Genomic DNA, 24,033 nt, shown 5'->3' with positions numbered 1-24,033 from the left:
TGTTTTGAGCTGAGTAGATTATCTAAGTGAGTTTTACAGCAGCACTTGATAAGAAATTGGACTGAAATGAATTTATTAACAATCTGGTTTTCCAGCCATACCTAGACTTTGATAAGTTTCTTCATCCAAATCTCTGTCATTTGTTCCATATCTGTTTAAGATCAGGTCTCTCACTATTTATTGTTTGTTTGGTGGTGTGATTTCTCTTAATGGAAGTACATTTTTGCATCACCCTTTCTCCCCACCTGCCTTGGAGCCCAACAAGGAGAAAGAGATTTACACTGAATTATTTCATTTTTGATAGCAGGACTAAATAGAGTGATAGACTTAAGTAAAGTTGAATCCACACTTGATTGAACCTTGCTGTCGCCTTCAGAGGCCATGTTTTCTGTAAAGTTTACAACAGAACAAAATGGTAACTTTTAAAGGTAAAGAGACACATAGAAACTGAAGATAGGATGGATTGTGTCCCTAATGCTTGGCATGACAAGCCGACTGATCAAACTGGGCTATTCTGACCACCTGTCTAGCTGAAGTCAAGGCCAAAGTAGTGTTGCATTGGAGTGGCAATAACCTGGCTCCCTTCTGCAAACTTCCAGGATCATTATCTCCACTGAGATGGGATGCAACCCACAGTATACATGTTACTTCCAATATCTGCATCTCATGAATACATCAAGCCCACTCTACATTCACAAGCCCACAGGGGGTATCTCACAATACAAAATATCAACATCTTATAAAGAATTTAAAACTGAATAAACCAAATTTGTAAAGCTTAGATTTGTTAACAATTAAGACTGCACTTAGTCTAATGGTTCAAGTTCGGCATGCAAAACTCAAAAGACTGCGTACTGTGTATCTGAAAATGTGTCCCAAAATAATAGTTCTGCTTACCATTCTAAGTTAGAATTGAAAGCACCTATTGCATCGGCTATATGCATAGCTCCATCATCCTCCAGTCTGTTATAACCCAGGTCCAGTGTTTTTAGGGCTGTGTTCTTCTTCAGCACCTTTGCAAGCTCTTTGGCTCCATCACGAGTGATTCTGTTGCTAAGGAATATCAAGATAAAATCAATGTGAAATAATGCAAATTCAATGGATATTAAACTGACAGAGAACGCATCTTAAAAAGAAATAGCAGTCACATTTTTTAAAATCCAAATCCTGACTGGAATATTTTAACAAGTATCACAGAATTTGCACAGTCTGAACTTTAGTCTTAAATAGATGACCTATTCTTTTCAGTCTCTATCTATCCTGACCATATATTTTCATCCGAATGGTGGTTAGAATTATCAATGTTTCACTGTATTGGGATGCCTGATCTTCTAGGCAGGAATCATTATAAATCCAAATGACAGTTTTTACATCAATCACAGAAATTAAAATGATAATCTCTGATCAAAAGCACCAGTGGTTCTATTTTACTTTTTCTTCATTTTTCACTGTTTCATTCATAAGTAAATATGAGAAAACAAGAACAGTTTGCAATCATCTTTTTATATGTCTGAGAGCAGAAAATGAGCTCAGATGTTGATTGTTGTTGTTGTTGTTGGGTTTAATGCCATTTTTCAGCACACGACAGGCTATACATGGCGGCCAGTATTAATGGTGGATGAAGAACCCGGGAAAATCCCAGAAAGAACCACTGACCCACAAGAAGCTACTGACAAGCTTTCTCACATACCCACATTGGCTGAATCTGAGACTCAAACCCACACAGACAGAGGTGAGATGGCAGTGATCCGTAACGGAGAGCGCGTTAGACCACTCGGCCACTCGGGGCCCCCAGATGTTGATTGTAAGAATATATCAGAAACCAATTTGTTTGGTCACGTTATATTTCTTTTCATCGAAATATTTACCAAAATGGAGTAAATTGTTAAATTTTTCAGTGATTAGGCATTTCTTTGTTCCATAACATGTTAACTACAGTTGATTTATCTTGTGTCTCCCAAAATATCTAAAATTCATTCTGTTTTCAAACTGATTTATCTTGAGTGTCTCATGTAAAATCTATGATTCATACTCCACTTTAATACTGATCTATCCTGAGGATCCCAAGTCTCAAATTCATACCTATTATACTGATTTATCTAAAGTGTCTCAAACAGAATCCAAGATTCATATTGGTAAGAGTGCTGCTCTGGTATTTAAAAAGCAAACATGACTTTTTATTCAGTGACATAAATCATTGCATGTATTGACATCTTAGGGTGTAAAAGTCTTCAAACTTCAATCAAAACTTTTAAAATCAGAACATTAGCAAAGCAGCTTGAACAACTAGCCTACCTGCATACATCTGAATCAAGAAAAGTTGGCCATTATTTATTAGTCAAGTTTCATGACCAGAAGTCACATAATGAGATTTTGGATTATAAACATCAGATATCATCAGAGCATGAAACACTGGGTGTCCTTGATGAAGATATGAGAACAATGTTCTCATGTTTCTTCTTTTACTATGTTAAGAACTTTGTTTGAGAGCCATTAAGAACCTTGCTTGAGAACCATCAAGAAAAACGTTTGAGAACCATCAAGAAAATCGTTTGAGAACCATCAGGAAAAGCGCTTGAGAACCTTGAAGAAAAATGCTTGAGAACCATCAAGAAAAACGTTTGAGAACCTTGAAGAAAAATGCTTGAGAACCATCAAGAAAAACGTTTGAGAACCATCAAGAAAAATGCTTGAGAACCATCAAGAAAAACATTTGAGAACCATCAAGAAAAACATTTGAGAACCATTCAAGAAAAATGCTTAAGAACCATCAAGAAAAACGTTTGAGAACCATCAGGAAAAACATTTGAGAATCATCAAGAAACCTGTTCTCATGTTGAGAACTCACATCAACTCTGTAGTGGGAATGGACAAAAACAAAGATGCAAAACATTCTGAGTGTTGATGCTCCTTGCATTTTGTTCCGAGATCAACTTCAGTTGCTAAGGATGAGCACATTTAAGGGAACATACAAAAACATGTACTTGGCATTTGGGCAAGAATTCCAAAACAGACCACCCAAAAACAGCTTTTTATGTCAAAGTAGCTCATAATTTACTAAATGTTATACCCTCCTGAGTATGTACATGTATGGATATTCATGACAGCATAATACGCAATACAATTAGCAACATATACCAACAGACAAACTACTAAAACTTTATCAAACCAATATCACGCTACAATTGAAAATTTATAACAAGGGTTTAGTTATTAGAAATGTTAAAGTACAAAGCATTGTCTGATTCCTGAGCAGGGGAGATAACATGGTATAGGCTTGTCATTACCAGCTAAGATCCAGGTACTGAAGTGTGAAGTTTTCCATCAGACACTCTGCCAGTCTCGTGGCACCAAAGTCCCTCATGTCATACTTCTGTAGATGCAGCTCCAGAAGAGAGGTGTTCACCTACATGAGGAACACAGGATGTATTTTCACATATTGAAAATCACTGTATTTTGCTCTCATTGTAAATAGTTCACATTTGATACTTCCCATTGCTGGATAATTCAGAACTGAGTATGCTAATATTGGCAAACAAGAGTATGATAATGATTCTTATCACCTGAAAATCTGTATCATTTCACCAAAGTTAATTTTATTACTGGATTTGCTCAAATTTGTATGCATGTTGATAATTGCTGATTTCATCACCTCGATACATATTAGGCACAATACAGATCACTGACAAGGTGACATGCTAGTAGTTGCTGCTTTAAGAAGAAAAGTGTTTTTTAATCAAGTGCATCAGTCCTCATAATTTTTTTTACATAATACCCAATTTCATGACATAATAAGACTGAAAATAACCATGTTACCCATTTTGTTTTCCAAATGCAAAAAGACAACAGCAAGTGAAAGAGTGTCAAAAAAAACCCACCAAATCAGTTTGTATGTAACGTTATGGATGGTGGCTTGTGAACACTGGAGTATGTAACTTTTAAAAAAAATGATATTTTTACTTATTTAAGGGACAAAGCAGTCACATTCCACTTAAAAATATGATGGATAGTATGCAATTGATTTGCTACCTGTGGCTGATATCTATCTGCAAGTACAGCCTTTTACAAAGAAAAGAACATGGAAAAGTGCCCTGTCACTAATTTTTCATATTAAATAGAAAAGTACATGGAAAAGTACCCTGTCACTAATTTTCCATATTAAATAGAAAAGTACATGGAAAAGTACCATGTCACTAATTTTCCATATTAAATAGAAAAGTACATGGAAAAGTACCATGTTACTAATTTTCCATATTAAATAGAAAAGTACATGGAAAAGTACCCTGTCACTAATTTTCCATTTTAAATAGAAAAGAACATGGAAAAGTACCCTGCCACTAATTTTCCATATTAAATAAAAAAGTACATGGAAAAGTACCCTGTCACTAATTTTCCGTATTAAATAGAAAAGTACATGGAAAAGTACCCTGTCACTAATTTTCCATATTAAATAGAAAAGAACATGGAAAAGTACCCTGTCAATAATTTTCCATATTAAATAGAAAAGAACATGGAAAAGTATGACACCATGGGTTACACTGACCATCCAAAATAGAGAGCCGATTTATAGAAGGTCATAAATTGCTACAGATTTCCCATGGTCTCAGATAATATAAATGACTTTAATTTATCATTTTCTTTTATGGATTATGATGTTTGAAATTGTATCAGAATATTTTTGTCATTAATTAATGAGACAAAATTCACAACCAATCTCTCCCAGTGACATCATATCAGTTATGTCATACAGCATTGATCATACAGTTGAGCTAACAACAGCCTATTCCAGCTTCAAATTTCTGACACTGGAAGGAGCAACTTTCCACACAAACAATTAAAATACTTGTAGCCGATTGTACACATGCAATTAAAATACTGTAGATGATTAAACACATGCAATTAAAATATAAATGTAGATGATTGTACACATGCAATAAAAATATTTGTTGATGATTATACACATGCAATTAAAATATTGTAGATGATTGTACACATGCAATTAAAATATTGTAGATGATTGTACACATGCAATTAAAATATTGCAGATGATTGTATTCATGCAATTAAAATATTGCAGATGATTAAAAACATGCAATTAAAATATTGTAGATGATTATAAACATGCAATTAAAATATTGTAGATGAATGTACACATGCAATTAAAATATTGCAGATGATTGTACTCATGCAATTAAATTTTGTAGATGATTATAAACATGCAATTAAATATTGTAGATGAATGTACACATGCAATTAAAATATTGTAGATGGTTGTACACATGCAATAAAAATATTTGTTGATGATTATACACATGCAATTAAAATATAAATGTAGATGATTGTACACATGCAATAAAAATATTTGTTGATGATTATACACATGCAATTAAAATATTGTAGATGATTGTACACATGCAATGAAAATATTGTAGATGATTGTACACATGCAATTAAAATACTGCAGATGATTGTACTCATGCAATTAAAATACTGTAGATGATTATAAACATGCAATTAAAATATTGTAGATGAATGTACACATGCAATTAAAATATTGCAGATGATTTTACTCATGCAATTAAATTTTGTAGATGATTGTACACATGCAATTAAAATATTGTAGATGAATTTACACATGTAATTAAAATATTGTACATGATTGTACTCATGCAATTAGAATATTGTAGATGATTTTACACATGTAATTAAAATATTGTAGATGATTGTATACATGCAAATGTATAGATGACTGTATATGGTTCATTCCAGATGAGGTCTGTAGTTTCAAAACATCAGATTTAACTATGATTTAACTATGCTGCTGAACTTAAGCATGTTATGTGGACAGCATCAAGAGTAAATGAGTTTAGAAATTCTGGAAATTCTTATACAGAAATTAAATTTGTGAATTTTCAACTGAGCCCGAGCTGAAATTAGGTACTCAGAAATCTTTGAGAATATAAGGCAAAGACCTTTTGTGCAAGTCCCTTTTTGTTTGTTTGACAAAATAATTAGTGCTAAATAACAAGAAGAATTCCAGTTATTTCACTTTCTCCCTTTCTGGCTCAACAATTTAAAAATTTGGCCGTTAATTTAGATAACCTAATTCAAATCCCTATTAAATCTTCAACCTTTGTGTCAACTATCCAAGAGATACCACTGCATATTGCATTATTCAATGCCCAATCAATACGACCACCGGAAAAGTGCACAGAAATAGTTCATTTTATCAACGATCAGAATATTGTCTTTTTCCTGACAGAAATGGCTAAAAACATCAGGCCATGAGCCCAAGTGCGCAGATCTAACACCCACTGGTTACTCCATCAAGTCGTTCCCCTGCCACTCTCGCGTAGGTGGAATTGCTCTCATTGCAAAGAACTCCATCATCAAATGTGTTAACGACTCCACAACCTTCAATTTCTACCTCACATCGTTTGAACTAGTCCAAACCACACTCACACTGAAACAGTCCATTTTTTCTGCCTCTACTGCCATCCTCCTAGTACAAAAACCAAGCTGACTGAATCTCTCTTTTTGGAGCAGTTTCCGAATCTCCTGGAGTATGGAAATTTGATAGGTGGCGACCTGATTATTCTTGGTGATTTCAGCTTTCACTTTGACTGTCCTGGAAACCCATACACATCGAAACTCCTAGATACCATTCATGTTTTCAACCTCAGTCAGTTAACCAACCCACCCATAAAGATGGACACATTTTAGACTGGATTCTTCACAGATCTGATGATAATATTCTAAGGTCTTCCCTTGTATCCCGCGAACTTGCATCAAATCACCTCTGCATGATATGCCATCTTGACGTATAAGTCCCAAACCTTCCACCTTTATTTGCTACTAAGAGAAACCTCAGTATGATAAACAGAACCAAACTAATGCATGACATCCAAGCAAACCTAACAACTTGCTTTCCTCCTACAGCAAAACAACTCTGTAACTGCCTTCATTCATTGCTTGACAAAAATGGCCCACCAACCAAGCGCAGAGTATCAGTTCAAGTGTTCTCCATGGTAAAGCAGTGTTAGGGACCAGCTTCGCATTGCTAAAAGAGACCGCCATAAAGCTAAGACTCCAGACTCACTATTCATAAGCAAATCTATGAAGCCGCTAAGAAGAACGTCACATAGTCCATGCTGCGAAATCAGCCCACCACAGTACGAAGATCACAGAAAGTTCCAGCTGCAAAGAGCTCTTCGAGATTACTAGCAAGCCAATGTCAACGAACAAATGTACACCACTTCCAACTACCTTCTCTCCAGTTGACCTGCCCGATCTGTTTGCAAATTTCTTCCAGGACTAAGGACAAACCATTAGAGATAAGCTTGATAACACAATTTCAATTGAGTCGTTGTCACCATACATTTGTGATACAGAATTTCAGCAGCAACCATTAGCATCATTTAAACCTGTCTCTAGATTTAGTACATACAACCGTGATGAAGAGTGCACCAAAGTCATGTGAACTTGATCCAAATCCAACATCACTGCTGCTTGAGTGCTTAGATCCAGTATTGCCTTCACTAACTGATGTTATTAATACCTCTCTCTCATCAAGGGAATTCCCATCATTTTTTGAAACTGCCATTGTAAAGCCACTGCTGAAGAAACCATATTTGACTATGATGATTTAAAGAACTACTGCCCAATTTCTAATCTCTCATTCATATAAAAAATCTTAGAGAAAGTTGTTCTATCCCAACTTGTATCTCATCTGAATTTAAACAATCTTTTTAGCAATGTACAATCTGCATATCCACCTTGCCACAGTACTGAAACTACTCTTCTGAAAGTATTTAATGACCTTCTCTCTGCTTTGGATAGTGGAAAGCTTATAGTCCCCACCCTCATTGATTTGTCTGCAGCATTTTACACAATAAACCATGATATATTACTTCACCATCTCTAGCATCTACTTGGCATTCATCATACTTATACAGCCTTACTGTGGATCAAGTCCTGCTTGGTCAACAGGACACAAATTGTGTCACCTAACCAGTTGATCTACGTTGTGGTGTTCCACAGGGGTCTGTTCTTGGACCTGTTCACTTCCATCTATACACTCAGCTGCTCTCAAGTGTCATAGATGACACCCAAATATACAAATCTAGCCACCCGACTGAAGTTTATGCTACCATCCAAGGTGTAGAGAAGTGCATTTCTGATGTGAAATCATGGATGACATGCGATTTGTGATTTGGATTTTTTTAATGTAGCTTTAACAATTTTTCGGTCATATTGCTATGATGTCTGCAGTGTGGCAGTTTATAGTGATGTCTAGCAATGAGGCATCATGCTGCAGACATGTAGCATAATGTCCCACTCAGTCACATTATCCTGAAACCAGGCTGACCAGTCCTAACGCTAACCTCCTAATGCTGAGCACCAATCAAAGCAGCTGTTAGTATCATCTGTATAAGTCTTTGGTATGACTCGGCCAGGGATCAAACCCAAGACCACCCGCATCCGAGGTGGATGACATCCAACATGCTGCAGATGAATGATGATAAAACTGAAGCCATTCTGATCACAACACAAAGACTTTCTTATTCACATCCTTTACCTCAAACAATAAATATCAGCAACAACAACATTAAATTCACACAATCAGTACGAAACCTAGGTGTTACTCTGGACAGTACTCTCACACTGCACCAACATATCATGAACATATGCAAGGCTGCATATCTTGAGCTGAGACGCATCAGCTCAATTTGCAAATATCTTTCAGCTGATGCCATTAAAACACTTGTGTGTTCATTAGTACTTTCAAGACTGGACTATTGTAACTCAATTCTGTCTGGTTCATCTCAATATATACTCCAGAAACTTCAAAACATTGCTGCTCGGATCATACTTAGAGTACCATGATCACAGCACACCTCCCCCTGCTCTGCACCCTAAACTGGCTATCCATTTGATCCAGAATCAAACACAAAGTTTGTTTTCTGTGCTACGTTTCACTGACAGACTCCAGTCGAACATATCTATATGACCTGACCCATGTGTACACACCAGTAAGATACTTACACTCCTCTTCTGACAATCGTATATTCATTATTCCCACTATGAAAACAAAGTCATATGTACAACGTTCTTTTGCATACCAGGGCCCAGCAACGTGGAATGAATTGCCTAATGAACTTAGACACAAAGACACAGTGATCTCATTCAAGAGTGCTCTTAAAACTCACCTATTTCGACTGCAAGAACAAACTTAACAATGTTTCCTACCTTAAATATTTTCAGCACGTGTTATTTTTCCTAATTTCCTAATCGTATCATCATATATGTTTTTTCATGTTTTAGATGTTGTCTAATGTTGTAAAGTGCTTAGAGCTTCTAAAGATTAGGCACTATACAAAGTCCTCATTATTATTATCATTATTATTATTATTAAAATAGCACTATGAGTCCATCAACCTAAAACTTTTATTAAAACCCACTGATTTAGGCAAAGTTGTCATGGATCTTAGTGTATTATTCCTTTAACATAAAAAACACTTTGGTTTATATTATGTTATGTATATTTTATTTGCACTGTTTGTTAGCTTTTATTATTACATGCTATGGCTTATATAAAATTGTACCTTGTAGCTAACCTTGTCCAAAATCAAGTTCATTGTTTTCCTGACCAAAATTATTTGCTTTATAATTCTGTAAATGACTAATACAGAGGTAATAATTTCTCAATGAGAGTGGATCTAATATTAGGATCATTATCAATGGATGTAAACATTTATATTGTTCTGAGTCAAGGATATTTGTGTTTACTATGTTCTTTATTATAACTTGAGTAACAGACCTTCTAATTATAACAAAGATTTTTTTAGAAATGAACTTTTAGCCCTCATCCGGTTTATTCTTTTATGTCTTAGTTTTTTATATAATCTTTTTCACTGGAAAATTATTTATTCCTGCGATAATATCTGAGCAGAAATAATTTTTGTTGTTGTATTCAATTTTAAATTTGGGTGAAATTATTTATTAATCTCTGGAAATACAAAGTGCTCATAACATTCTTGGAAAGAGATATTAACTGGGAATTATAGTGAATTCAAACAAGGAAACCGTGGATTATATCACATCAGTACCATCATGCCATTAGTACATTAGTTCATTAGAGACTACTGCCACTACAAGCAAATCAACATCTTCAGCACTGGAAATTATCTGGAATACCACCAAAGATTATTCAGAACTTTATTCATTAGGACGTGCATTAGTAATTCTAAGATTATTTGGATTTAAATTGCAATACAGTAAGTTTTTTTATATTAAATTTTCACTTTGTATTCAATGGAAATAAATTATTTGTTGAATTTTACAAACTTAATCTTGTTGTGACTCACTCTTTTCTATTACTTATTTTAAGATCATAAAGTCATAATAATTATATATTGCTATCATTCTAGGTCTTAAACTATGTAGCAGAAAGAAGTGAAATGAACAAGTTTAGTCAAATCAACAAACAATTTATTTCTGTTAGTTACAAAATGAAACTTAAAGAAAAACTTGCAGTATTGTGAATTAAATCACAAATAGTCATAAATGTCCCATCACAAATCCAAAAGTACAGAATGTTCCAAAACAATTTAATTAGTCTTGAATGTTCTGAGACACCACAATGATGTAATCTATAATGTCTTTCAATGAGTTCACAATATATCCAATAATTTGTTAACCCAAAGTCAATGAACACTTGGTAATTCCAATGAATATTTTGATTCCACATACTGATCTTAAAAACAGGAAATAATTTGTTTACCGAGTCCCTATTATACATTTTCGTTTGAGCTAGTTGTGAGTCATTCCCATGGAAAATTCCGATCAAACTGTAAACCAATTTTGTCTCTAGAGCATTCTAAGCTCATAAACAACCTATTTATAACCTACAATGATGGAAATAGGCATGCAAACATCCTGTTTATAAATGACCATCATCTTACAATCTACAATCATGGAAAAAAGTAACATAATTAAGATATACATAACAATATCTATGCATGGCTAAAACAATACAGGGTCAGATAAAAATTAATGCCAGGCAACCTTGTTTCTCAATGGTCAGGCAACTGAAAAATATTTCTTACAAAAATTATAATTTTAAATATGATAAGAACATTTTATTTATTTTCCGGTAACAAATATTTGATTGTTGAATTAGGCCACTGTGTACCTAGATGTACAGCAAGGTGTCCAAATTATCTTTGTATAAACCATAGCTAAATGTTGGGTGATTATTAGTAAAAAGCCACACTAATCCACAGCAGGTACTCATTATCTGATTAAGCAATCACAGTAACTACTACCAACTCTGATGAATTAAAAGTACTGAATGCAGTTGTGACTAACTTGTGTTATTCCCATTGATTACTATTATACTGAAGAGCTCAAATGAATTATTGTGCTGACTTGTAACACATTTACAATATGCAGGAATGATGATCATTTTGTTAAGTAAATAATCATATGGTATTCCTTTGTGGTTTATCTTGGTTTATTTGTTATACAATTTTAGGTCTCAAAGAATTACTGTGCAAACTCATACTGAAATTATAATTACCTAAAGTGATGCATCACTTATTTTAATTCAATGAAAATTTAAACAACAAAAATTACAATGCTGATAAAAAATAAATCTTAATTGTATCTGTTAAGATTTTTACTTAAGTTGTCTCTTCTGACAAAGACTTTTGAAATCATACACACATATTACATATACATACACATAAACATATACACAGACACATACACATGTATATTATATCATAAACACAGAAAAGTAAATGATAGCTTCATTGCAAAAACCATAGACAAATTCAGAGTTGATAAATAATTTTGATTACAGTAATCCTGAGAACAAAAAGAGTAAAATTTACTGGACACCCAGAAAAATCTACTTTGCATCTAGATTGTTCCAGAATCCTGGGACAACCATGACTTGCAATACTAGACATTCGTAGATTCATTCTAAAACAATGAGCCCTTACATCATTATAAATGAATTTTACCTTCAACATCTTGGCAAAATGCACTGTTGTCTCCTCCTGATGTGTGAAGAGAATAGGTCGGTTGACATTCAGTACCTTAATGGAGGTGTTTTGGAGAAGGATGGTACACAAAGCTATTATACTCTCAATTTTCTGAAGAAGGAGACAAAAATATGTAAGGTCTGCAGGACATGCAATTTGTGCAAATGCACCCTCAAATTTAATGCCCAATATGTAAATATAAATAAAGTATCTGCACTGAGCATAACAAAACCTGTAAAATTCATTATTATTAACAATCAATATGATTATATAAGTGCATGACTTCAACTACCATAATCAGTTGCTTACTAAGTGACTTTTTGCAACCAAGCAACCAGATGCTTTCTGTAACCAAGCAACCAGATGCTTTTTGTAACCAAGCAACCAGATGTTTTCCTTGATCATCTGGTTATTCAGAGCATATTTTTACCAACTGCACATGGCAAGGTTGTGCAATGGCGAAAATGACGTTTCTGGTAGTCAGTGGCAATATATCTCCTATCACATAATGCTATTGTCACAAGACAATCTCCACTACTGTTCTGAAAATGAAGATAAGCAAGTTTATGTTTTATAGTCATTAAAAGTTATCACAAATATGTTTGTTGAAATATACTGTAAGAGGTCTATTTATAGAGTTTGTTCTCAGATAAGAAATTTATCCCTTGAAAACTGTCCCACCTCCCCATGAAAATGGCAGAGGTGGGAATCCACACCCATGTGAAAATCCTGTAGAAAGTGATGTTACTATATTATGTATAAAAAAATGAAAATGGTGCACTTACAAAAAAGTTTCCCAACATTTCAAGCTGATCAATCTCTTTGTCTGAGTAAAAAAATTAACTTACAAGAAAAGGAACCAATGAATTACACCCACATCTAAGTGACAAGGACAATAATGGCACCAGTGCAAATAGTCTAATGTTCTTCATGTTTCTTAAACTATAACATTGTTTGTTTTTAGGAAAGTGTGAATGTACTGGTTTTAGCAAGGTCACAAGTCCAATATTGCAAATATTTCTTTAAAACTAATAAACTCAGACTAAGTCATAACCAAAATTTTTAAAAAAATTGTGACATGAGAAAGCATTCTAGTGTACTGACCTAGTGACTAGTGTAATGACCTAGTGACTAGTGTACTGACCTAGTGACTGATTACAGTTTGGACCTCAGTTTATTGAGAAAAATGCTCAAAACAGAAAGCTGTCACTCATTTTGTTCCAGTAAATACATAATTATTGAGATTCACATCAAGCAAAGTCTAGCATAAGGAGCATAAAAACTAGGCCATATTAAAAAAATTAAAATTGTAGAAATTTAAATGCTATTTGATTTCCAAAACTTAGCTCTGAATCTTAATGGGTAATAATGCTAAGCCAATTCCCTGTCAACCCGTTACAGCTTTCATTTAGGAAATTCAAACAAAGAAAGACAGACAATTTTTTTAAAAGTCCCCTAGCAATGTCATCAGCAGAATTGGATGAGCCAAAATAAGCAACGGGAAGTTTACAGAGACAAAATGTATTCAGTTTTTAGAAAGAGAAGAAGGGTCAAAGGATGCAGGTAATATTTTTGGAAAACACAAGCTTCCCACCCCACTTGCCAAAGTCCGTGGTTGTAACCTGCCCCAAGACATGTATGATACAGCATAATGACAGTTGGATTGGATTGCTGATCTTAACAATCTTGATGAGAACTAAATGACAAACACATAAATACATTTTAAAAAGACAAACCATGCCACAGAATTGGACTCAAGGAGAAGTCTCTGTTACATAAGTAATGCAAGAGATATTTCAAAAATATATCACAAACAGCAAACTTTGCAATACACTACATCGTTGAAGATACACACTTGCATGTGACAGAGAAACAATTGGTGGAGGTTCTCAGGTTCAAGTAAATCATGACAAAATTTGTGACAATGGGTATGTGGATAAGCAATGGATCCAACAAAGTTTTAAGTCCAACACTATATATACATCCAAGTTTGTGACAAGGAAAGTGAGAATTGGCATTTGCTTCCACATATAACACGGTGTACATACTTCTATTATGTGACAAGGGGAGTGTGGATTAGCATTTGCTTCTGCATACAACACTGTGTACATACTTCTATTTTGTGACAAGAGGAGTGTGGATTAGCATTTGCTTCTGCATAAAACGCTGTGTACATACTTCTATTTTGTGACAAGGGGAGTGTGGATTAGCATTTGCTTCCACATACAACACTGTGTACATACTTCCAAGTTTGTTACAAGGAGAATGTGGATGGGCATTTGCTTCCACATACAACAGTGTACGTACTTCTATTTTGTGACAAGGGTGTGTGTGGATATTCATTATCTCCAGCAAGGTTCTAAGTCCAACATTGCACAAGTTTCCAATAATGTGTACCCTACATAATTGTAAAAGAACACTTTGTCACAACCAAGTTTAAAATTACTACCTAGTGTCCAACTATAGTCTGAGCCTGCTTACCAAGAAAAACTGTAAAAATAACAAGTTGATACACTAATTTGTTTTAACAGAAAATATAGCTGATGTGTGAAAATTCATTACACAACTTCCAACTCAAAATTGTAGTATAAAGACTGAAAATGGACCACACAGCAAGATGAAAGTTTTTCAACTTTAGGCTTGTCATGAAAAGTAAGTAATCTGTGACGTATTATATAAATTTGTTAAGGAATGTCCATGTTTGGATGCAAATATAAACTTAAGTGGCTTATCGAAATACTGCCAATTTACATTCATTTTAAAAATCAACTTTGCAAGCAAATAAACAAGTCTTGACATGAAAAAGAGGTGAAAACTGAATGAAAAAGAAAGATTCCATTTATCATGAAGGGCAAATTGTTCAATAACTTAAGTGCATGTAAACTTTTATCAAAAGGGGAGCTGATGTAAACAGAAAATCTCAGTGATGAACAGCAAGGTTGCATTATGTGTGCAGCTGTAATAGCCTTATTGATCATAGCACCTGTAATGGCCATACTGATCTTAACACCTGTAATGGCCTTATTGATCATAGCACCTGTGATGGTCATAATGATCTTAACACCTGTAATGGCCATACTGATCTTAACACTTGTAATGGCCTTACTGATCTTAACACCTGTAATGGCCATACTGATCTTAATGCCTGTAATGGCCTTATTGATCATAGCACCTGTGATGGCCATACTGATCTTAACACCTGTAATGGCCATTCTGATCTTAACACCTGTAATGGCCATACTGATCTTAACACCTGTAATGGCCTTACTGATCTTAACACCTGTAATGGCCATATTGATCTTAACACTTGTATTGCCATACTGATCTTAACACCTGTAATGGTCATACTGATCTTAACACCTGTAATGGCCATACTGATCTTAACACCTGTAATGGCCTTATTGATCTTAACACCTGTAATGGCCATATTGATCTTAACACTTGTATGGCCATACTGATCTTAACACCTGTAATGGCCTTATTGATCTTAACACCTGTAATGGCCATACTGATCTTAACACCTGTAATGGCCTTATTGATCATACCACCTGTGATGGCCATACTGATCTTAACACCTGTAATGGCCTTACTGATCTCAACACCTGTAATGGCCTTACTGATCTTAACACCTGTAATGGCCATACTGATCTTAACACTTGTATGGCCATACTGATCTTAACACCTGTAATGACCATACCGATCTTAACACCTGTAATGACCATACTGATCTTAACACCTGTAATGGCCAAACTAACACCTGTAATGGCCATACTGATCTTAACACCTGTAATGGCCTTATTGATCATAGCACCTGTGATGGTCATACTGATCTTAACACCTGTAATGGCCATACTGATCTTAACACTTGTAATGGCCTTACTGATCTTAACACCTGTAATGGCCATACTGATCTTAATGCCTGTAATGGCCTTATTGACCATAGCACCTGTGATGGCTATACTGATCTTAACACCTGTAATGGCCATTCTGATCTTAACACCTGTAATGGCCATACTGATCTTAACACCTGTAATGGCCTTACTGATCTTAACACCTGTAATGGCCATATTGATCTTAACACTTGTATGGCCATACTGATCTTAACACCTGTAATGGTCATACTGATCTTAACACCTGTAATGGCCATACTGATCTTAACACCTGTAATGGCCTTATTGATCTTAACACCTATAATGGCCATATTGATCTTAACACTTGTATGGCCATACTGATCTTAACACCTGTAATGGCCTTATTGATCTTAACACCTGTATTGGCCTTACTGATCTTAACACCTGTAATGGCCATACTGATCTTAACACTTGTATGGCCATACTGATCTTAACACCTGTAATGGTCATACTGATCTTAACACCTGTAATGACCATACTGATCTTAACACCTGTAATGGCCATACTGATCTTAACGCCTGTAATGGCCATACTGATCTTAACGTCATTGATAATCACATCTTATAATCATGCAAGGTTAGAATATATGCCAGCTGACCACACTATTTCTGAGTTAGTTCACATTTTGTTGAGATAAATATTTACATTTGTGCAGTACCTGTATGTCACATAAGATGTATGTATGCCTATAAGAACAGTGGAGAAAGCAACATTATATAACTGTATCATAAGATTCCTATTTGACTAACAAGAGCTCTGGCTCTAGGTGCTTATATGTCAAGTCTACATGGGAACTGCACATTCCCAGATCTGCCACTGCATAATGGGGCAGCAGATCTCGGTCTGCACAGTTAGGATTAATCAGTCGAACAACCAATACAGACCCTGATATGCCATTTTATACTGTGCCAACAGATCAGGGTCTATATTGTTTCTAGACAGACTTATAAGTAAGTATAGCTGGAAAGCATTACATTAAGAGCTTCAGTGTGATCTGTGCAACACTTATCAAAAAGGTTTGGAGTCCCATTCAGTGTGATCTATGTAACACTTATCAAAAAAGTTTGGAGTCCCATCCAGTGTGATCTATGCAACACTTATCAAAAAAGTTTGGAGTCCCATCCAGTGTGATCTATGCAACATTTATCAAAAAAGTTTGGAGTCCCATCCAGTGTGATCTATGCAACACTTATCAAAAAGTTTGGAGTCCCATCCAGTGTGATCTATGCAACACTTATCAAAAAGTTTGGAGTCCCATCCAGTGTGATCTATGCAACACTTATCAAAAAGTTTGGAGTCCCATCCAGTGTGATCTATGCAACACTTATCAAACAAGTTTGGAGTCCCATCCAGTGTGATCTATGTAACACTTATCAAAAACGTTTGGAGTCCCATGCAGATTTTTTAAATATATTTCTTACAGAGAGGACATCTCTGCATGGAGTCAAATTCATTGAAAAACCCTATATTGTATTCTTCATATTTTTTACTTCATCAAAAACTGTATGCTGCAACCTTTGCCTTAGAAAAAAAATATCTGTTAAACTGTTAAACAGGTAAATTTTTGGCATAAGCAGAATAACCAAAGTTAAATAAACAAATTATGAAGAAAACAATTAAGCAATCCCATTCATCATTACTGCATATCTAATGTTGTAGTGCTTTCACTTTCAGAATAAATGGAATTGGAGTCCGACTGATAATTTAGAAGAAAACATTATAATAATGGTACAGCATCTATACTTACCAGGTCACAGTCACCAAGGTCCAGCTCTTGTAGATATGCATTGACCAGTAGCATCTGAGCAAAGTACATTCCTCCTTTGTTACCAATCTTATTGCCATTCATTTTCAAAGACTTCAGGCCCTCATTAAACTACAATTGAAAGCAGTGGGTATGACAAGTTACTGAGTTCGAGCTATCACAAACAAAGGATCATGGTGATAGAAATGTTTTGTTTTTGTTTTCAATGTGATAACCCTTTAGGAGTGATTACCCTTTTTAGAGTGATTGCCCTTTGTGAATTATTACCAGTTATTATGCTCAGCAGCTATTATGTACTTTTGAGAGAGTGATGTATGTTGTTGTTGTTGTTGTAGGGTTTAACACCATTTTTCAGCACATGATAGGCTATACATGGCAGCAAGTATTAATGGTGGAGGAAGAACCTGGGAAATTCCTGGAAAGAACCACTGACCCTCGAGAAGCTACTGGCAAGCTTTCTCATATACCCACATTGGCCGATTCCGGAGTGCGATGTATGTAAGGTGAAGTTGTTTGCATTTGAAACATACACAGTGGAGAGCATGTTGGCATACCTCTATGCTACTTTGATGTAAAATGGCTGACATTTCTTTGGATATTGTAAATTGTACATGATCTAAGCACAAGTCTAATTAAATTGGCTGCTCCCTTGGGCTTAAAAAGTCAGCCTGAATTGGTCTAATGTACACTATCTTTAACATTTATTAAAATAGAGAAAATGAATTTTGCCCAACGAGACAACATCAACTTTTTCTTCTGAAAGTGCAATGGATGAATTACCAAATATATAAAATGTGGACAGTGAAAAATGTTATCAGCTCTTTTTTTATACAATTTACCTCTGAAGTCCAGGAAGTGAAAATGACCAAGTGGAGCTAGCAGTTTTTTGAAAGGTGCACATATGGAGTAATGCTGAGCTGTATACTTGATAACCCATATTACACCTATCAATAATACACCAAACTAAAGGGAATTAAAGGTTATTTGAACAATACCTAAGATAAATTTTTTTTTTAAAATAGCCAGTACAACCAGTGAGGACACCTGGGGAAATTCTTTTTCTTTAAAATACAAAACTGTAGAGCATGAAAGTAATACAAAGATGAAAATTTATGCAATTATTTTTCTTATTTTTATATCATTGTGTATGATGTTCTGAAAAAATGTACATTTTATCCATGAAAATAAGTTAATTATACTTATTTTGCACTTGTTTACATAATATGCCTTGAGGCAGTATTGTGTGAGTAGTGACCTTAATTATGGGGAAATTAGAAATCTTAGAATATAGGAATAAAGTCAAATTAAATTTAAACCTGTTTCATTAAGACAAAGAAATATATAGTGAAAATGTTTCTTTTCATTTATGTCCAATGAAATTTATAAAAAAAAATGAAGACCAAGCAAATTCACTTTCTTCCATATTAAATGATAAGCAAATATTTTAACCTTTGACCTTCATCAACCACATCTGTTCCATCCCTTTTCAAACTGTACAATTTATCGGCAACATCTCAGGAATTATTCTGGCAAGTTTCATCTTCCTGTCTTTCAGTTTAGAATTAGTTGCTATGTTGACAAAATGTAATGTGCATTTTTAAAATAGCTAACTTTTCATCATAAGGGGGAGGAGGGACTGGGCTTGTGCGAGACTCTAACACAAATGAATATTGTTGAGGTGGGGGGGGGAATACTGGAGAATTATTCAAAAGGACTGTTTTGATGCTTGCGACTTAAAGTTTTCAGTCATACAATCAAAATTAAATCATCCAATAATAATACCAATGTGCTCATTAAGGGGGCACTCACCAGTTATTATGTACTTTTGAGTGAGTGACGTATGTTAGACAACGTTGTTTGCATTTGAAACACACAGTGGAGAGAATGTTGGCATACCTCTATGCTACTTTGATGTAATGTGGGTGACATTTCTTTGGATATTGTACTTATGGAAATTGTACATGATCTAAGCACAATGCTAACTAAAATGACTGCTCCCTTGGGCCACAAAAATCAGCCTGAATTAGTCTAAAGTACACTATCTTTAACACCTATTAAAATAGGGAAAATGAATTCTGCCCAGCTAGACAACACCAGCTTCTGAAAGTGCAATGGATGAATTACCAAATACATAAAATGTAAAAAAATTACCAGCTCTTTTTTTACACAATTTACCTCTGAAGTCCAGGAAGTGAAAATGACTAAGTTGAGCTAGCAGCTTTTTGAAAGGTGCACATCTGGAGTAAGGCCAAGGTGTATAATCTATAACATATATTACATTCATCAATCAGACACAAAAATAAAGGGAATTAAAGGTTCTTTAAACAGTACCTAAGATATACAGGTTTATTTTAAATAGCCAGTACAACCAGTGAGGACACCTGGAGAAATTCTTTCTCCTTAAAATTTTAACCCTATGCAAATATGAAACTGTAGACCACCAAAGACATTCGAACAGTTCATTTTTCAGAAGCTTTTTATATGTGCTGATTCATCTTGATGATAAGATCATAAAACCAACAACACCTGAACATGTATCTCAATCAACACGATTATAAAACCAACAACTGAACGTGTATCTCAGTCAACACAATTATAAAACCAACAACACCTGAACATGTATCTCAATCAACACGATTATAAAACCAACAACACCTGAACATGTATCTCAATCAACACGATTATAAAACCAACAACACCTAAACATGTATCTCAATCAACACGATTATAAAACCAACAACACCTGAACATGTATCTCAATCAACACGATTATAAAACCAACAACACCTGAACATGTATCTCAATCAACACGATTATAAAACCAACAACACCTGAACATGTATCTCAATCAACACGATTATAAAACCAACAACACCTAAACATGTATCTCAATCAACACGATTATAAAACCAACAACACCTGAACATGTATCTCAATCAACACGATTATAAAACCAACAACACCTAAACATGTATCTCAATCAACACGATTATAAAACCAACAACACCTGAACATGTATCTCAATCAACACAATTATAAAACCAACAACACCTAAACATGTATCTCAATCAACACAATTATAAAACCAACAACACCTAAACATGTATCTCAATCAACACGATTATAAAACCAACAACACCTGAACATGTATCTCAATCAACACGATTATAAAACCAACAACACCTAAACATGTATCTCAATCAACACGATTATAAAACCAACAACACCTGAACATGTATCTCAATCAACACAATTATAAAACCAACAACACCTAAACATGTATCTCAATCAACACGATCATAAAACCAACAACACCTGAACACGTATCTCAATCAACACAATTATAAAACCAACAACACCTAAACATGTATCTCAATCAACACGATTATAAAACCAACAACACCTGAACATGTATCTCAATCAACACAATTATAAAACCAACAACACCTAAACATGTATCTCAATCAACACGATTATAAAACCAACAACACCTAAACATGTATCTCAATCAACACGATTATAAAACCAACAACACCTGAACATGTATCTCAATCAACACAATTATAAAACCAACAACACCTGAACATGTATCTCAATCAACACGATTATAAAACCAACAACACCTAAACATGTATCTCAATCGACACGATTATAAAACCAACAACACATGAACATGTATCTCAATCGACACGATTATAAAACCAACAACACCTGAACATGTATCTCAATCAACACGATTATAAAACCAACAACACCTGAAATTGTATCTCAATCAACAAGATCATAAAACCAACAACACCTGAACATGTATCTCAATCAACACAATTATAAAACCAACAACACCTGAACATGTATCTCAATCAACACGATTATAAAACCAACAACACCTGAACATGTATCTCAATCGACACGATTATAAAACCAACAACACCTGAACATGTATCTCAATCGACACGATTATAAAACCAACAACACCTGAACATGTATCTCAATCAACACGATTATAAAACCAACAACACCTGAAATTGTATCTCAATCAACAAGATCATAAAACCAACAACACCTGAACATGTATCTCAATCAACACGATTATAAAACCAACAACACCTGAAATTGTATCTCAATCAACAAGATCATAAAACCAACAACACCTGAACATGCATCTCAATCAACAACATTATAAAAACCAACAACTTAACATGCATTTCAAATGCATCATGCTGCACCAATACTGCATAGTCTTCAATGAAAAGTTTTCAATTTCCCTGGTGTGAGAAAACACTGCAGTTACCTATACTTACCAGTAAGGTATATACGCAATTATAAGTCAAGTCTGACTGCACTACAAGAAAGACCCTGGTCTGCTGTCATGTAATGAACTGGCACATCAGGATCTATGTTGTTTATTCTATTGATTACTCTGAAGAAACTATTCAGACCCAAATCTGCTGGTGCATTATGTTATTGTTATTGTTGTAGGGTTTAACGCCATTTTTCAGCACACGATAGGCTATACATGGCGGCCAGTATTAATGGTGGAGGAAGAACCTGGGAAAACCCCGGAAAGAACCACCGACCCACGAGAAGCTACTGGCAAGCTTTCTCACATACCCACATTAGCCGAATCCGAGACTCGAACCCATGCAGACAGAGGTGAGATGGCAGTGATCCGTAACGGAGAGCGCTTTAGACCACTCGGCCACTCGGGGCCCCTGGTGCATTATGTAACAGCACATATGGATCTGTGCAGTTTGCAACTGGACTTGAGTTCAAAGTGCATAATTATCTATCTATCTATATATCTATCTATATATATATATATATGTGTGTGTGTGTGTGTGTGTGTGTGTGTGTGTGTGTGTGTGTGGTAAATCACTATTTAGCATTCATAAGTGAAATGAGCAGGTTTTATGTCATGTTGCAAGTACAATAGCTTCATTTCCACATAATTATGTACAAGTGATTCTTTCAACCAAGCATCATGATTTGTGTCATAAGTAATAATTCAACATATTAACTACAATAATTTCATGGTTTGAGTTTGACATAAGAATAAACAAATATTGCATATTTTTTGTACCTAAAACCAACTAGTGTCCATTATGTGCAAGATTAACTGTAGAAATCTGTGTTTGGTAAACAAATAAATACTTACAGGAGATTAAAAATGAGAGTTACAAATTTAACAGGTAAGCAGAACACATTTTAAAATATACTTTTCAATTGTATGAATTATTTTGTTATATTTAAATAGTGTACTTGATAGAAAGAAAATGAATGCAAAAAAATTCACTATATACAGGACCATTTTCCAAAGAGTTTATTATGCAATTTCTTGAAAAAATTCAAATTGTGCTCTTACCTCAAGACTCTTAGCTAGGACCTTAGCTCCATCTTCTCCAATCTCATTGCACATTAAATTCAATTCCTTCAGCTCTGTATTTTCCTGAAAAAGAAAAAGAAATCCACAATGTAGTAAACAAATTAATAATTACCATTATTATTAGTGACATTCTAAATATGCCTTAACTTGTAGGCCAATAAACAGTGCATTTTGTTTCCATAGCTGACTTTGGAATACAAATATTGAACTAAGAGTGAACTGGAGATATTTAATCTTTTGAGATCTCCCACTTTGAGTTGATAGTATTTGAAAAGGGAATTCAATATTCAACATTTGGCACTATTCTATTTTTGGTTTTTCCTTTTGTTTTTTGTTATGCTACACTGATATGCATGTAACAGAATAAAGTATAAATCCAACTACATATACTTAAATTATCCAACAATTGTAATATAGGTAGATATCAAAGTCCTCACCTCCAGGAGTTTGGCAATAAAAGCCAGTCCCTTGTCAGTTATATTATTATAGCGTAAGTCAATGCTCTCCACATAAACATTGTTCTGCAGCCATCTGTACATGACCTCACAGTCACTGTCATCCAGACGCTTGTCTGTCAGTAGATGATTGTTTCCTGCCAGGTACAGGTGCATCCTGTCTTTTGCATCACTGATTAACAAAAAATGTTTATTAGATTCAACACTAGAATGTCTCCATCATGTTACAAATTCTGTGATTTCTTTGCACATTCTGCATGTATGTTGATTATAAATTAGGTTTATTATATCATTATAGTTTGATCCTAATTTTTACCTTAAGAGATTTAGATTTAGAAAATTACCAAATATTCTGTAAAAGTTAAATATAATATGCAGTCTTAAAATAAATAAGTGTTCTGCATCTGTGCAATGATGTATTCCACCCCATCCCCCAACCCACAAGTATATCTAAATTGAAAAACTGCAG

The 24,033-nt window shown here is 34.6% G+C and overlaps 1 protein-coding gene across 3 annotated transcripts in view; it reads right to left on the bottom strand.

The window, feature by feature from the left end:
- LOC149772762 (leucine-rich repeat-containing protein 34-like) overlaps window positions 1–24,033 on the bottom strand; it is a 54,446-nt gene that overhangs the window by 16,984 nt on the left and 13,429 nt on the right. For all 3 annotated transcript variants that reach the window (XM_089947327.1, XM_089947330.1, XM_089947329.1), the window contains 6 exons: window positions 23,547–23,736; window positions 23,089–23,172; window positions 17,709–17,837; window positions 12,030–12,161; window positions 3,288–3,406; window positions 898–1,053 (listed from right to left, as the gene is read on the bottom strand). In XM_089947327.1, coding sequence (XP_089803453.1) covers window positions 898–1,053; window positions 3,288–3,406; window positions 12,030–12,161; window positions 17,709–17,837; window positions 23,089–23,172; window positions 23,547–23,736 — 810 coding nt within the window. The remainder of the gene's footprint in view (window positions 1–897; window positions 1,054–3,287; window positions 3,407–12,029; window positions 12,162–17,708; window positions 17,838–23,088; window positions 23,173–23,546; window positions 23,737–24,033) is intronic.

This window comes from Sinohyriopsis cumingii, unplaced genomic scaffold (assembly GCF_028554795.1).
Source record: "Sinohyriopsis cumingii isolate HCF-2022 unplaced genomic scaffold, ASM2855479v2 utg001176l, whole genome shotgun sequence".
Classification (NCBI taxonomy): domain Eukaryota; kingdom Metazoa; phylum Mollusca; class Bivalvia; order Unionida; family Unionidae; genus Sinohyriopsis; species Sinohyriopsis cumingii.
The sequence above is the reverse complement of the archived record's forward strand: the minus strand, read 5'-3'. Positions and strand labels throughout refer to the sequence as shown.